Source organism: Lepisosteus oculatus, chromosome 3 (genome assembly GCF_040954835.1).
Source record: "Lepisosteus oculatus isolate fLepOcu1 chromosome 3, fLepOcu1.hap2, whole genome shotgun sequence".
NCBI lineage: Eukaryota > Metazoa > Chordata > Actinopteri > Semionotiformes > Lepisosteidae > Lepisosteus > Lepisosteus oculatus.
In genome coordinates this window covers 66,708,843-66,724,600 of record NC_090698.1, presented here as the reverse complement: position 1 = coordinate 66,724,600, position 15,758 = coordinate 66,708,843, and the positions used below count along the sequence as shown (strand labels likewise).

The window sequence follows — 15,758 nt, the reverse complement described above, 5'->3', positions numbered from 1 at the left end:
GGCTCGCCGAAGAAAAATGAGCCAGCCGAGAGGTGTGGGTTTTCATTACGCGGATTCAGAAACCGGGAGGAAAGCTTGCATTGCTTTCTGGTCGATCTGGAACGGAAAGCGCAGACGTGCAATATGACACGGGACCAGATTGTGTGGAGCGTACGCGACAGAAAACATCGAGAGAATGACTCCTGCTGGAGCCCGACCTTACTTCAGAAGATGCTGTTGAAAGATGCCAGGCCAGTGAACTTGAAATGAAAATGGAAATAACACGGTAACACGCGAAAGTGTGGCTGCTGGTGAGGCGTCAAGCACTGGCAGTAGAAGCACTGGGCAGCGCGCAGGTGAGGGCACTTCTAACTGCACCTGATGTGGTACTCAACATCAACCACGGCCAGCGAGTGGAAAACAGTGCACAAAATGCACAGCAAAAAAATCACTTTGCTGAACAGTGTTTTTTTTTCTAAAAAGGCCATGGAGGAAGGGCAATGTTTTGGAAGATACCGGTTTAAGTGAGACGTTATTTGTAGGCGTGATTTCACGCGACGACGTGCAGCAAGAAGAAAAAACGAATGCAAATGTAATTCAGAACGGATGTTCATGCAGCCATCAGAAACAAACAGGTGGTGACGCGGCAAATAAATGGAACGTCGAGTCCATGGAAACTGGACACTGGGGCAAACGCTAACCTAATCAATACAAGTGACACTAAAGCAACGAAAGGAAAGTCCCTTTGAAAGCAATGATGGGCAACACATTGACACAAAAAGTACCGAAAGTACTGGTCAAGAATAAAGTGCATCACCTTGTGCTTGTAGTTGTTTCAGATGGGCATGAATCGCTACTAAGGGATGAGGCAGGCCTGTGAGGACGGAGTTAGTCAGAAGAGTGTTTCTTGCTAACAGTTCCAGTGCAGCAGTGACCTTGAACAGTGAAATGGCTGATGTCACAGTGCAGAGATTTCCTGATGTTTTCAAAGGATTTGCTACTCGGGCCAGTCACTTATGGATTTGAGCTCAAGACCGATGCTCAGCCTCAAGGGTTCCAGCGTCTCTACGAGAGCCACTAAAAAAAAAAAAGAGCTGGACAGAATGACGCAGCTTGGGGTTACTCGAAAGGCAGAAGAGCTCACAGAGCGGGTCGACTCCATGGCAGCTGTCAAAAAGCACGGCGAACGGCCAGGATGCGTGGATCGCAAGGGCTTGAACGCAAACGGAAAACGAGAGCATCGTCAAATCCCACAAGGAGAAGAAACCACCAGTTTCCAACCAAATGAGAACCTGTCACGGGCTTCGGTAATTAAAATGAGATGAAGAGAGCACGAAGTATTGTACATTCAACATTCCTTTTGCCAGGTGCTCTTTTTTTGAGACTATCCTTTGGCCCAATCGCCGCCTCTGAGATTCTTCTTGGAGTAACGGAGCACATTGCCGAAGGTCTATTTAGATGATATTGTGGTGTGGGGAACAACACTGCCACAACATAATCAAAGACGGACTAAAACTCAACAGAGCAAAGTGTCAGTCTGGACTAAAAGAAAACGCATTGCTAGGTGATCGATTTTCTGAAGCACAGGTGGAACCTGACGCAGCTAAAGTGCAGCCCAGTCTTGCACCCGATGCATCCTGGGAGTGATCAGCTTCATCGGCAACTTCATATCAGACCTGTTTTCAAAAACGTCACAACTCCAACAGCTACTGCGCTGCACTAATGAATTCAAATTGACTGACAAACATGAACCACAGAACCAGTGCTGACCTTTCATTCATCTGGCAAAACTCCCAAGACTTAAATATGAGAGACAGAACCAAATAAATTCATACATAGTGCAGAAATATATCACTGTCCTGAAGCCAAATGCAGAAACACGTGCATTGAAAAGAATCATAGAGACGCTGCTATTTAATAGCAATTTGAATCGGCCAAAAGTAGCATAAAGTCTTGTTTTATATGATTTCCCCTTTTGTTAATTTATAATAGAAGTGAGAAGTGTTATGAAATGATCAGTTTCTAAAATTAAAATCCACACCCAAAGCATAAAACATATCCTCTACCCTGACTCTCAGCCCCCCAAGGCTGTGTGCTTAGCCCTGTCCTCTACTCCTTATTTACCCATGATTGTGTCACCAGGCATAACTCAAACTCCATCATTAAGTTTGGGGACGATACAACAGTCATCGGCCTGATCACAGATGGAGAAGAGTCTGTGTACAGGGAGGAGGTTGAAACCCTGGCGGCATGGTGCCAGGAGAACAACCTCTCTCTGAACATTAGTAAGACTAAGGAGATGATTGTGGACTATAGGAAACACCAGGGAGGAGATCACATACCTTTTTATACCAATGGGACTGCAGTGGAGAGGGTTAGCAGTTTTACATTCCTGGGAGTTATATCACAGAGGACTTAACCTGGACCCACCACACGAACATCATGGTCCAAACAGCACAGCAGTGCCTGTCTTATCTCCGCAGGCTAAAGAAGTTCGGCATGCCGTCACATACAGTACCCAGACCAACTTCTACAGGTGCACTATTCAGAGTATCCTGACTGGCTGCATCACTGCCTGGTATGGGAGCTGCTCCGCCCGGGATCGCAGAGCACTGCAGAGGGTGGTGAAGTCAGCGCAGCTCATTACCGGCTGTGAGTTACCAGACATCCAGGATGATACTCAGCTAGACGTCTGAAGAAGTCCAGGTCCATTGTCAAGGACCCCAGTCATCCCAGTCACAAACTGTTTTCCCTCCTTTTTAAAGACATTTCATTGCCAGCAACTACTGTTGTATGCTGTATTGTATTGCATTTGATAAATAAACTTTGATTGACTGATTGAAAACAGTCAGGATGAGTAGCAAGAAAACGACAAAACTGCTTGGCTTCCCGACAGAATACTGTCCGAGCAAGTCACTTACTGGATTTATGTCCATGAAGGTTTCATGCTCCTCTTTATTGGGCTTCATCCCATGGATGTCATGAACAAATTGCTCTTCCGCCTGGTAGAAATGTGGAGAGGACACAATGATGGGTGCATCTGTTCAAGAGAAAAGGCGAAAAATGCTGTGAGCTTGTGGTAATTTTCTCTTTTCCCCAACTTAAGCGATAATACATTATGCACTGGTTCAGCCATGGCAAACAAAAGTTCCACTACCGCATGTTTCGTAAATGTAACTGACGCAGGATTTGGCATCTGTTAAAATTATGTACTGTTTAGTCAGTAAGTCCCTATACAACATTATCCCATAAATTGCAAAAATAAAGTTTTAAAAGCCTCCTGATTTTTGTAGGACAGTCTGGGTTTGTGTATACTTATCCACTTTCTAACCGTTTCAGTGGTTTTGTGGAAAACACTGCAAGAACAAAATCTAAAAAAGAACCAAAAAATTAATAATTGATTGGAAAGCGGGTTTTAGTGATGCACCCAAGGAGGTTATTACTGTGCACTGAGCAGTGCAGATTTATTCATACCCCTGGTGGAACAGCCATATTTGTCATGGAATGATTTTGGTTATGACTAATATGACTTTGATCAGTGCAATGCTGTTACAATTACAAGACAATGTTCTTAGATGTTTTAATGCGGGGCATACTATCCAGTATGTTATATATAATCCCTTCTCCTGAGTTGAAACTGCTGTTTTCTAGCAGCTCGGATACTTCAGAAACCTGAAAGACGGAGTGTGGGGTCATGGGGGAGGGGTTGGGACTCTGCTGACAGCTGGAAATCATTGGTACCTTGTTTGCAGACGCTGACATTTAAAAGCCCCGCAGGAAGACAGTTCCCAGGTGGAACGCAAAACCCCTCATTCTCCGTGGAATTAGCAAAAACCTCTTTAGGCACCACAAAGCGCAAGGCAGGTAGATCTTTGATATAGACTTCCTTTTCAAATGTAACATACAGGGATCTGTAACAGAATGAAAACAGCTTTAACCCTCTGAAAAGAAACGTATACTCAAGCCTGACTGGAAGACGACACGCATCACACTGCCTGAAACATCCTTTAAAACTCGGAGCAAAAATAAGCAGGGATCTCGCTACAACTTAGAATCTACAAAAACAAAAAAGACACGTAGTCTGTGGTTTTCTTCAGGAGGATGATGTTATCTATAATCTACAGTATGTCACATGCAGAAAAGGACGTTACGCTTTGTTGTGGCAGATGGTCAGCACTGTATGACTGAAATGATGCAATGCACTGAAATTGCTGTGCTGCACATTTTAAAACAAAAACAAAAGGTGCAGAAGGTCACTATTAGCAATACTGAAACATGGATAGTTTCAATGTAAAATCTCGCTTTCTTTTTTTTGCTCTGACGTTGTATGTTATTCTTTTTTTAAGTATCTTACGCCCTCCAATCCTATGTCAAAGCCAATTACATCCTTTCACTCACTAACGGACTGGGCCAAACACCATCTGGCAGACCTTACAGCAACAGCTGTAGAGAAGCCAACAGCATCCTCACATGACTCACAAGGCCAGGCTGACCGGTTGGAAGAACACAGGGAAATAAGACGGTCAACACTGATGGACAAACCTGCAGATGTCAGAAGCAAAGATCTGGAGTGTTTCGTTCTTGGTTATGAGAGGGTGGAAGGAGGCTGCGTTAGTCCCGTTGATCGCGTTACAGGTTTCAGTGCTCCACCACTGCAGAGAGCTGGGAGTGGCACAAAAACAGAACAGCAACATCATCCACACGGACAGTAGGGTTGGATAGTACCAGACAGATAAATCTCCCATTCCCTTCTCTCCTTTCAATGACCATTTACCTCCTGCTAAAGCACATTTTTATGGCTTTCATGAACCTTTGAAAAATCTAGATAACACCAAATACCTTCACCTACCGGTAAAAAGATTTAATTGGATATATTTGTTGTCCAGTTCTTGTATTCTTGAGGGATCTTAACCGATTTATGGATATAAACAAGCGCCTGACATTTTGGAGGCAACATTTGTTCTTCAGCAGGTAAGCAGATGTTAGAAAAAGAAAGCAAAAAGACTTTAAGGCCCATCTAGTGAGGTGTATGGTTCAGTACACTCATTTTCTGTACAATTAGATGTATAGTTGTCTCTGCACTGGAGGTTACAAGGTCACACCCCTTAATGCTCTTGGTTCTTGGTAGAGCAAGTGTGTTTCACTTCTGGAATGACAGGCTTTTAAAATCTTTTAAAGTTGACCTACAGAATGCATTCGCTTTGGAAAATGACTGAATCAGATCAAGTAATCCTCACAAGTCAGTAAAGGCACTTAATCCATCCACTCATCCATTTTCTGATCGCTTTATCCAATACAGGGTGGAGGGGGAGCTATCCCAGCAAGCAATGGGTGCAGAGTTGGATGCATCCTGGATGGGACTCTAGCCCAGTGCAATGCACACTCTCGCACCAGGGTCAAATTCCCCAGAAAACCAATTCACATACTAGTACATCTTTGGACTGTGGGAGGAAACCCATGTGAACACGAGGGGGACATACAAACTCTGCGCAGACAACACCCCATGTCCAGAATTGAACACAGAGCCCAGCACCGTGAGCCTGGCACTAACCACTGCGCCATCTAATATTGCAGCATATTACTACAGCCAATACCAGTCAAAGCTAAAGGACTGAGGCACTTCAAAATGAAGGCTGAAGGCCCCTGATGCCCACGAAGGAAAATGGCAGAAGAAATGCGAGTCAGTCTGTGCATGGCTTTACACAAACCAAATGATAAGCTTTTTTAAGAACTTAAGGAACAGTCAGTAAAAATCTGACCTTCAAGGAAAATACTGTCCCCAATGCAATGCCATTTTTTCTCTTTACCTCTGACCATTCCATTCCACGATTCGGGCAAAGTCCTTATAGTTCTCTTCTCCGGATAGGATCACATATTCACCATCAGCAGTGGCGTTTTTCTAGAAAGTCACACATTAAAAATGGGGCATCAGTAGAGTCCCGTTTTCATCTGGGACAGAACCACACACGGACTGCAGGAAGGCTGCCTTTAGACACTGTCACACCAAACAGAACAATCTCTAATAATCATTCTTATTCTTAAGGAAGCAGTGTTTCTAATTACTGCCTTTTTGACTCCATTGTAAAGAAAAGTCTGTGGTAAATATTTGACATTTCAAAGCAAACTTGTGGCAATGCATGCATGTCATGAAAGAACGCTGGACTCAGAACACCCAGCAAAAACGACTGTGTTCCAGTGGCACAGGGAGTCATATACACTCAAAGCTTCAGTGTGACAAAATCAGTCACATTATTGACAAACTGTCTTTCATAAACCATGGCCACAGATAACACATAACACTGTGCCTTGGGGCAACCTTGTTGTGAAAGGAGCTATGTAAAAATACATTGAATTGATAACGGATATCTTTATAGATACAACACTCAAAAAATGAATCACCAGTAGACCTACACAATAGCTACCAGCAGTCAGTTTTTGTCTTTTCAGCGGCCAAATTCTTTAATACAATTAAATTCTCCTTCAAACTAGGACAAGCCCCTGCCGATTCAGTCATTAATTAAGCCAGTTCTGTATTTTGCTAGACCTCCTTACAAATTGGTCTTGAACATAAACCCACCTTTGTTTTATCCTGAGCAGCAACAAACCTACTCACCTTATAAAAAAGCCCAAAGGATTCCTCCACTTCTGGACGGAGTTTATGAATGACGGACAGCAAATCATCTATATACCCCCACAGCAGCTCATGAACCGTGCGGGTTGTGAAAAGGCCAATATTTTTGGACTTCATGTAAGACGAGATGATGTTACTGATAAAAGAAGACGTTTTAAATTTTTCCATCACTGTCTGTAAAAAAAAAAAAGATAAAAAGGTTAACTGTGTATTTTATAATTAAAAAAAAACAGGCAAATACACATGCAGATAAAGGCATTTACCCTTGACAGATATTCAGTCTTTCCAATGCAGTGAAGCTTTAAATTAGATAAGATCCATCATGGCCATCTCTATTCATGATTTTTCTATATACAGCTAGTCGTACTACGTGATGTTTTTGTTCTGTAATTCCTCTTTGGGTACGCATCTTACTGTCCTTGTATTAATGTTACTTTTAATTCACTACAGTGTTGTCTTTGACATTTTTCTTCAGTTTCTGCAGAGATTTGGCTTATAAAACTGAAACGATGGGATGGGATATTAGCTGTGTCCTGGTTTCTCTAAAACAAAGCAATGCTATAAAAGAAGGAAAAATGCTAAAGCTGAATATTGTGCAAGTACCAAAGTGCCAATCACCCACAATGCCAATCTCTTACATAGAGGATGTAATTGACCTCATTTTCTGTAGACATCAACTTAAGACTTTTTACCCACTTCTGTTATATAAATGTCAGCACAATAATGCACATTTATTTAAAGAAAGATGTCATTACAGTTCAGCTCTCACAGATGCAGTATGAAACCGATATTTCCCTCGTGTTCTGAAAATTTCACAAGCACAGACGTGTCGAAACGTATCACTTGAGGGTGACTCAGGCAGGTCAGATTGTGCAAGATCCCCTAAGGAACTGCAATCTGGACCCCAGGGATGGCACACCTACAGTACTCTTACAAACCGTTATATGGACTCTTTAACGGGCAAATAGTTAGGACTTAATTTTGTCATCCTTTTACATTCTGCTGACACTACCTTTGAAAAAACATAGTTAGGAACCACTGAGTTCATTGTGCTCTTAATACTTCTAACCATGTTTCCATTGTCCACTACTGCTGTTTTTGGAAAAACACTTCATCAGGACAGTTGAAAGAATGTGCTGGATCTGTCAGGGTGGAAGAGCTGCAGTGAATCTGGCTTTCCAATAGAAAGCTACAGAGTATCTTACCATCTCCTACTTTATTACTGTACTTCTGATTAACTGAAAACCTGCCCAAGGACACATTCACACGAGGGTCAAGATATGCACTATGGCAGGCAAAACCAAATAATTCCAAAAGGCACAAAGTTCACCTATGTGGGTTAATGAATTACTCTTTAAAAATAGACTGACATGGAATACCTGAATTGTTAATTATAGCATCGGAATTTTATAAATGACAGTTTTCCAATTTACAGAACATTAAACACCTGTTAAATTGCTTGAAAAACGGACACAGTAACCTTGATAGGTGCCTGTCACCTGACGTTCTTATTTTGTCTTTTAATTCCTTGTTAAAGGAAAGGGAGATTTATTAAAAAAATATGTTTTAATCTTGGGTCGATTTGACCTTTGAGCATTATACAGTATATCCGTTTTGAAGACAGTAAACCTAAAGCAGAAAACCTTAGGTTTCCGAGAGGTGGAACTCAGCCCTCACAGATCAGACAGCAGGGGTCAATTAGAATAGAATCCACTTAAAAAGTGGAGAGTTCTGGTCAGGGGACAAGGATGATGGAACGGACACAGATCTACATTGAGAAACTTTCCCACTGGGTGATTTTATCATCTTTTTTGTGAAATACCTCTTGCAAAACACAACCTATGGAAGCCCGTTACCGCCAGGGAGTAAAAAAAAAACGCACTATAGTATCTCAGAATTCCGATTCATTGCCAATGCATTGAGGCACGAACTAGGGTGGGAGCGGCGAGGGCACCAGCCCGAGAACCCAGGTCCGTTACAATAACAAAAGGACAGACGATGAAATGTGGGCTATTTCGAAGTCGCAATTGCGAGATATAAAGTCGCAATTCTGAGATACCAAGTCGCAATTGCGAGATACCATAGCGCAGGTTTTTTTTTACTCCCTGGCGGAAACGGGCTTCCATACACGACCAGATAATCTGCTTCTGAAAAGACTTTTACATCTACAGAGCTGACGTGGTAGACCAGGAAGGGAGGACATTAACACCTACCAAAGCAGGAATATTGGCAGTCCTGATAGGATCGTCCTCTCGGTGTCCTTCGGACATCTCGGGCACAAACACATAGGTTTTCGGATTCAGAGCAGATATTTTGGTACTGTTCTCCAAAAAATGCACATTCTCCATCGGCCGGAATTCCCTACGAAACAACAATAATCATACTTTAATTGAAAGCTTATTACGGGCAGCACAGGAGCAGGTAAGCCTTTAGATACAGGATCTGGTCAGGATTGCAGGTTCAAATCAGGTTGCAGGTTCACTGCTGGTGCTCCTCTGAGGGAGGTACTTCACTGTGGCTGTGTCACTGGGCCCAGGAATCGCTGGGGTCATCCCTACAATGGCCAGGCATTCATTGCTCTGGAGTCGCTTGCTGTCTAGTCCACTTAACACTACAGAACAGAGGGTGGGCTCTGGGCCAGCGAGCCACCGTGAGCTAGTCAGTGTGGTACATTATATTGGCAATATGGGGAGTAGGTGGGGCTCCACATTGGTGGTGGTGGAGGGGATCCCCATTACACTGTAAAGCGCTTTGAGTGCAGTGTCCATAAAAGCACTATATAAGTGTAAGGAATAATAATAATAATATGACAAGCCTGACAGAATGGGAGCAAGGCCCTTAACCCCAGCTGCTCCAGGGGCGCCGTATAAATGGCTGACCCTGCGCTCTGACCCCAAGCTTCTCTCCCTGTCTGTGTGTCTCTTGGAGAGCAAGCTGGGGCAGACTGGGGTATGCGAAAAAAGACAAATTTCTAATACAAGAAATTGTATATGGCCAATAAAGTGATATTATAAACTCATAGGTCTTTCGCCACACATGAATTTCAGGGTTCGGTACTCTTCAAGTGAACTGTATCGTGACCCTTGGTCTAGTTGTGCACTGCGAGTCGGTGTGCCAGTCAGCACTGTAGCAGGAGGGGCAGATTACCAAACTGCAGGCGTTCCGTGTGAGTCTCGCACATTTCCTCGCTGGCAGGCTGACAGGCACTGTGTACAATGACTGCTGTATTGCAACAACAATCCTCTGACTGTGCAGGTGGGTATTTCTTTAAACTGCTCACTGCTTGTCATTCTGCACCGAGGTCAAGTTTAGAGCGCACAGCCAACAGTTCGATGCTGGTTTACTTCCTCTAACACGCTCGGTTTATCCATCGTCAGAAAGCTGCCTACTCCTAACAAGGACAGAAAAGGCCCAGAGCCCACTCAGTAAGCCCAGGGTGAGACTACATTCTGAATAATGCAAATTACAACCACAAACTGACAATTAAGGGACACCACGGATCCTAGCTAGCATGTTTTTGGAGGTTTGGTAGCACCCTGGAACTGCCAGGGAAAAAACATGTGAACTCCACACAGACAGGCATCCCAGTCTGGACCCAAGGGCCTGACCACCTGGCCTTGTAAAGAAAATGCCACAACACGGAAAAATGGTAATCCTTGGAAAGGATCTTCTACTTCTGTCCTGGTAAACCAATATCGAGAACTGACTTCATGGTAAATAAAGACAAACAAGAAGCAATTCTGTGGACAACGACTGTAATGGTATGCCAAGCACATAGAAACTACAGAGTACACAGTAGATCACGCACAGAAAGAAGAAATGAAATAATAGGAATAAGCTGGTAAAATAACGTACAGTGCCTTGCAAAAGTATTCACCCCCCTTGAAACACCTCAACTGGACACAGGCGGACCCCAGTCAAGTAATTCTATGACTTGGAGAAGAGAGTTGGTTACTTCTGAAGTGACAGGTGTGTCAAAGCAAGGGGGTGAATACTTATGCATTCAAGTATTTTCTCCTTTTAATTTTTAATTTAGTAAAGTTTGCCATTATAGAGTACTTTGTGTTGATGAGTGGCAACATTTCTCAAGTTAAATACATCCTGGTTCCACGCTGCAACACAATCAAATGTGAAAAAGTGCCAGGGGGGGTGAATACTTTTGAAAGGCACTCTACCTTTCCAAAAGCATCCGGAAGTGCCCACTAGTGTTTCACAGAGCCCCTGTGAAAAAGAAAAGAGAATGGGTCTTCACCTGTACGTGTAAGGTCCGATCTGCTCCACGGCTGGGCTCTCTCCCTGGAGCACCTCCGTGGGGTTGGTCAGGTTGAAGAAGTAGAACTGCATGTACACTGGAGGGGGAGGGTTCTGCCAGGCCTCAAAGGCATCTGTGCCGTTCCTCAGAACTATTTCCTGCAGCACAAGGGGGCCACAGGCAGACTCATGAGAACATTCCTTTTCGCCAGCAGCTCTATCACACTGAGCTCACAGCTGGCAGCCCACTGGAGCTCAGCAGGTGTGAGCCTGGCCAGTACCTGGATGGGAGACCCCCTGGGAAAGATAAGGTTTCTGCTGGCAGAGGTGTTAGTGGGGCCAGTAGGGGGCGTTCACCCTGCTGTCTGTGTGGGTCCTAATTCGGATGAGATGTAAAATTGAGGTCCTGACTCTCTGTGGTCATTAAAAATCCCAGGATTTCTCGAAAAGATTAGGGGGTGTTACCCCGGTGTCCTGGCCAAATTTCCCCCTGGCCCTTACCAATCATGTCCTCCTAATAATCCCCATCTATGAATTAGCTTCATCACTCTGTTCTCCTCCCCACTGATAGCTGGTGTATGCACTATGTAGTTGCTGTCATCATCCAGGTGTACACTGGTGGTGGTGGTGGAGGGGAGTCCTCATTACCTGTAAAGCACTTTAGGTGGAGTGACCAGAAAAGTACTATATAAGTATAAGGAATTACTATGATCCTGCAAAGGAATGTACTCCAATCGTGCACAAATCCTTAAGAATAACAACACGAAAAGGATATGGTTAATTACACACTTTAGTTCAACCTACTTGAAATTCTCACTTCACATGCTCAACGCACATCCGCGTGATCTCCAATTTGGCACACTTATCAAGGCGGTAAAGTTACCCCTAGATGTCAGCTAGCAAGCGGAGAATGGTCTCATTTTAATCATGTCATACTGGCTGCAGTCTAAAAGTTCCATCTGCTGTAAATCTTTCACAACCATCTCTCATTTATGCACATTAGAAATGCCCCACTTTAAAATAAAACAAACCATGTTGTTGTCATCAACTGTGAGAGAAGAGCACAAGCACACAGCAAAGTCAGATGACAACAATTTTGACAATTACACTTTTAAAACTAGCACACAGCATGAAATACAATAATATCTGATAACACTCCCAGTGTGAATAATCTATAGTGGATAATCATAAAGAATGACAGTCTATTTCTTTTTCACTTGGTACCGTTTCCACTTAGTTTCTTCTTGAAAACGCAAAATGACATTTAAAATTAAAAACTGAGAACAGGCAGTGATTCTTTCTGCACAGAGTTGTGGGGGTATGGAAGAAGCTACCCACTCATGTTGTTGAAGCCACAGATAAAAGCTAATAGATCCCAAGATCTCATCCAGCTATAAAACAAAGCAGACGAGCCCAAGGATCTCCTCTCATTTGTAACCTTTCAGAAATGATTAAAATTTCCCATAGGCAGTTGTACTTGTGACTGACACAAAAGTACAGTGAGTCACAGAAAGAAAGCACTGACACACAAGAGTCTATGGGCAGCGGCATTTATCATGACAGTTTTATATGTTGTGCTTATTTAACAGGATGCCTTTCCACGTGACGTGGATTCAGGACAGTATTTGAAAGTGGTATAAACTCCACTGAACTCCACTGTAAAACCACCGTGACAGACAAAAGACACATAAAAGCAAGTAAAAACAGAAACAAGAACCGAAAAGGTTTAGCCTGTAGTCAAGGTCAGTGTGGGTGAGGTTAGTATTTCTAATCCCATACACCTACCTCAGATTGAAACATTTCACTTGCATTTTTAACACAGCACTGTAAAAACAGTGATAACAGACTCCACGGCCAATATGTGTGTTTTCTTTCTTCTCTTTTCAGCATGGAATAAACCTATTATTTCTTCCTTTGAAGCTTCTCTGTAGACAACTTTAACATGTAAGTTTAAATTTAAATGATTGCGTTAATCACAATGATTGCTTTTATATAGCAATTCCCATCCTAATAATATCGACCCATACAGTACGGTATAGGAGATGATCCACTTCCTCCCCTACTGAACTGCAGAAGCCACCTGCCATTGAGCTGGCCCACACAGCAGATGCAGAGGAAAGGTGACAAATTATTACTTCACCACCTGGATTAAGGGGAAATTTCGGAAAAATCAAATGGCCCCATCACGTCTGGAAAGGAATTTTGCCAGGACACTGGACACATTCTTTTGAACAGTGGCATGGAATCTTTAATCACGATCAGTCCAGTCGCCACACTGGAGGTCTGGATGGGAAATTCAAACAGAAGAGAGACACCCACTGCTGCAGTAACGTCGCTTCACAACAGCACCCTGGTTTTCTTCAGGGCACACTGGTTCCAGCACTGATCCGGCCCAACTCAGCTCGGATTCTGACATCTAACGAGATCACGTGACCAGGTGGTACTGGAGCTGTCAATACATACAGTATAACTACTAGTTCAAAAACTTTGCAAGAGAGCTGTTGACAGCCATTTCCAGGACTGCTCTGCAGCCATCTTGCCTGAATCGCTTAGTAGTTTTGCCTTGTTGCCACAGTCCTTTCACTAACTTAACGTACCTGAGACTGGCACTGCATATAACTCTTTATGTTCCTACTTGTGAGTCATCTTCCACTCTTAAGTATGAAATTCAGTGCATGTTGGATGCAAGCACTGACTTGTCCTCGGAGCTGAAACTTGCTTAAGGCTTAGATACGTGTTTAGAATGAGGTTTCTCAGCTCTTCCACTCTAGCTGACTGACGACGTCCAGCCTGGACAAACAGAACATTATTAGACTCAAAACAAACAGCAGCACACTGAAGGGGGGAGAGAAAAGCCGTATGCTGTCATTTCCAACACGGCAAAGTTATCACAGTGCGCCCAATCACCACACCCAGAAAACGACAGGCTACGTACTGTACAGTATTCCAAGGTTCAGGGGAGAGAGCTAACTCAGCAAGCAAACACGACTGAAGGTGACTGCAAAACTGAAACTCAGTTTTTCTTCTTTCGCTTTTACTTCAAAATCAAATTAACCTCTGTTTTCGCCTTTACATACAGTATGGACTCTAATTGTTACCCTAGCATCTTCATCTGAAACGAAATTCTCCAACGTGTTTGATACGTGCCAGATGAGAGTGTTCGTAATAGAGTACTGTGGGTGCAGTTTAAAGAAGCCCTTCTGTGTTTGTGGAAGGCCATACACCACTCCAGACAATGTTTCTCCGCCATTCCAGAAACGATTAGTTTGCCCGTTAACGTCCGTGCAGCGTAGAGGTAGAAAACGCAATGTAGTGTCTTAGCCCCCTATGGCTATTCAGCAACATGACTATCAGTCTTCCAGAAACACTGTAACCCAAACGATTTAGCGCCACTCGCGTCACAAAAAGAATTACTGGGACAGAAATCAAAAATGCACATTTCAGTTTTAGAAGAAATCAAAACCCACTTGTTTCAGTACTTGGAATTGTATTAGAATTCCATAAAGGTTTAAGACTGCAGGGGGAAATGCTGTGTTTTAAAGTTTACGTTACAAGTAACAAAATGAAAGGGAAATATCACTTGACCCATTTTCTGTAGGCGGTATGGCAGGTTTTTGTTTGCCCGTTCTTCGAGAATAGACGGCTTACAAATAACAGCGCAGGCACTACAGGAGAATTTACTGCGTCCGAATAACGCAGAGCGCCCTTTCATATAAACGTAACGTTGGAGTAAAATGCATAATTGCTGATCTTAATTGTGCTAATTAGCATATTCGCGTCTTGAATATGAAAATATTACAATACCAATTTTAACTGTTTTGATTCAAGACTACAAACTTTGTAATAAACCTTCGCTACGACATAAAACAAGACAAATGAAGCTTATGTAGCCTACTTACCCGTTTTATTCGGGAGTTCAAGGCGTTTTGAAACACTTGTGCCAAAACCAAGGCGATGCCCGTAATTAGGACGGCTATAGAAAGGATCCCAATCAGGTAAATAAAGTAAAATTTCTTGATCATCGTGGCTTCTCAAACTATTGTTACAGAATAAAAACTGAGATCAAACACGCCAGAGGAGCAGCGTCCTGTACTGCAACGACGGATAACCACCTCGATAAAATTACAGGCTCCACTGCTGGCTGACTTGTACTTCCATGTTTTTAATTCTTAAAAGAAGATAAATTCTCCGTTTCGTTTCCGCTCACATGACAGCATAGGTTTCGAAACGCCCTTTCTCTATTCACAATAATCTCAGCACTTTCACTGTGAAACAATAACCGAACATCTGGTTGTCGCACATAAATGACGTTTCAGAAAAACAAGATTTGGCGACCAATGGTGTGTGTCGTCTATCATAAATCTTGTAGGTTACGGGTTAATATGACATACACGAACAAAATGATCTAATTTTTCACCCCTTTAATGCTTTTAAGGTGGAAATGCAGTATCATTTAAACTCCACTAAATACCTCCGAAAATGTTTTTATTTATATTGATATAGCCAGCAGCTATATCGCTGGAGGTGTGAGTCTGGTCAGTGGATACCGTGACACTGTCTGCGTTGGTGGTATAGTGGTGAGCATAGCTGCCTTCCAAGCAGTTGACCCGGGTTCGATTCCCGGCCAACGCATCGGTGAACGTTTTAGCTGATGTGTGGTTGGCGCTGTGCGGCTATATTTTGGTGGTGGAGAGCAGTCCCCATTACCTGTAAAGCGCTTTTGAGTGGAGTCTCCAGAAAACCGCTGTGTAAATAATAATAATAATAATAATAATTGCCTACACTTATATAGCGCTTTTCTGGACACTGCTGTCTGTGTGGGTCCTAATGCCTCCGTATAGTGACGGGGACACTATACTGTAAACAGGTGCTGTCCTTCGGATGAGTCGTCCCGAGG

General features: G+C 43.1%; 1 protein-coding gene and 1 non-coding gene across 2 annotated transcripts in view; one reads left to right on the top strand and one right to left on the bottom strand.

The window, feature by feature from the left end:
- The window catches only part of scarb2c (scavenger receptor class B, member 2c), a 35,019-nt gene extending 19,853 nt beyond the window's left edge, over positions 1–15,166 (bottom strand). Inside the window, exons 1-8 of the mRNA XM_006626659.3 lie at positions 14,761–15,166; positions 10,863–11,020; positions 8,824–8,971; positions 6,593–6,784; positions 5,787–5,878; positions 4,522–4,641; positions 3,721–3,890; positions 2,901–3,019 (exon numbers count right to left, since the gene is read on the bottom strand). Coding sequence (XP_006626722.2) covers positions 2,901–3,019; positions 3,721–3,890; positions 4,522–4,641; positions 5,787–5,878; positions 6,593–6,784; positions 8,824–8,971; positions 10,863–11,020; positions 14,761–14,883 — 1,122 coding nt within the window. The 5' untranslated portion in view covers positions 14,884–15,166. The remainder of the gene's footprint in view (positions 1–2,900; positions 3,020–3,720; positions 3,891–4,521; positions 4,642–5,786; positions 5,879–6,592; positions 6,785–8,823; positions 8,972–10,862; positions 11,021–14,760) is intronic.
- A 255-nt stretch (positions 15,167–15,421) lies between these two features.
- Positions 15,422–15,493, top strand: trnag-ucc (transfer RNA glycine (anticodon UCC)). The gene has a single exon. It is a non-coding gene; the product is annotated as a tRNA-Gly (tRNA).
- Positions 15,494–15,758: the final 265 nt, after the last annotated feature.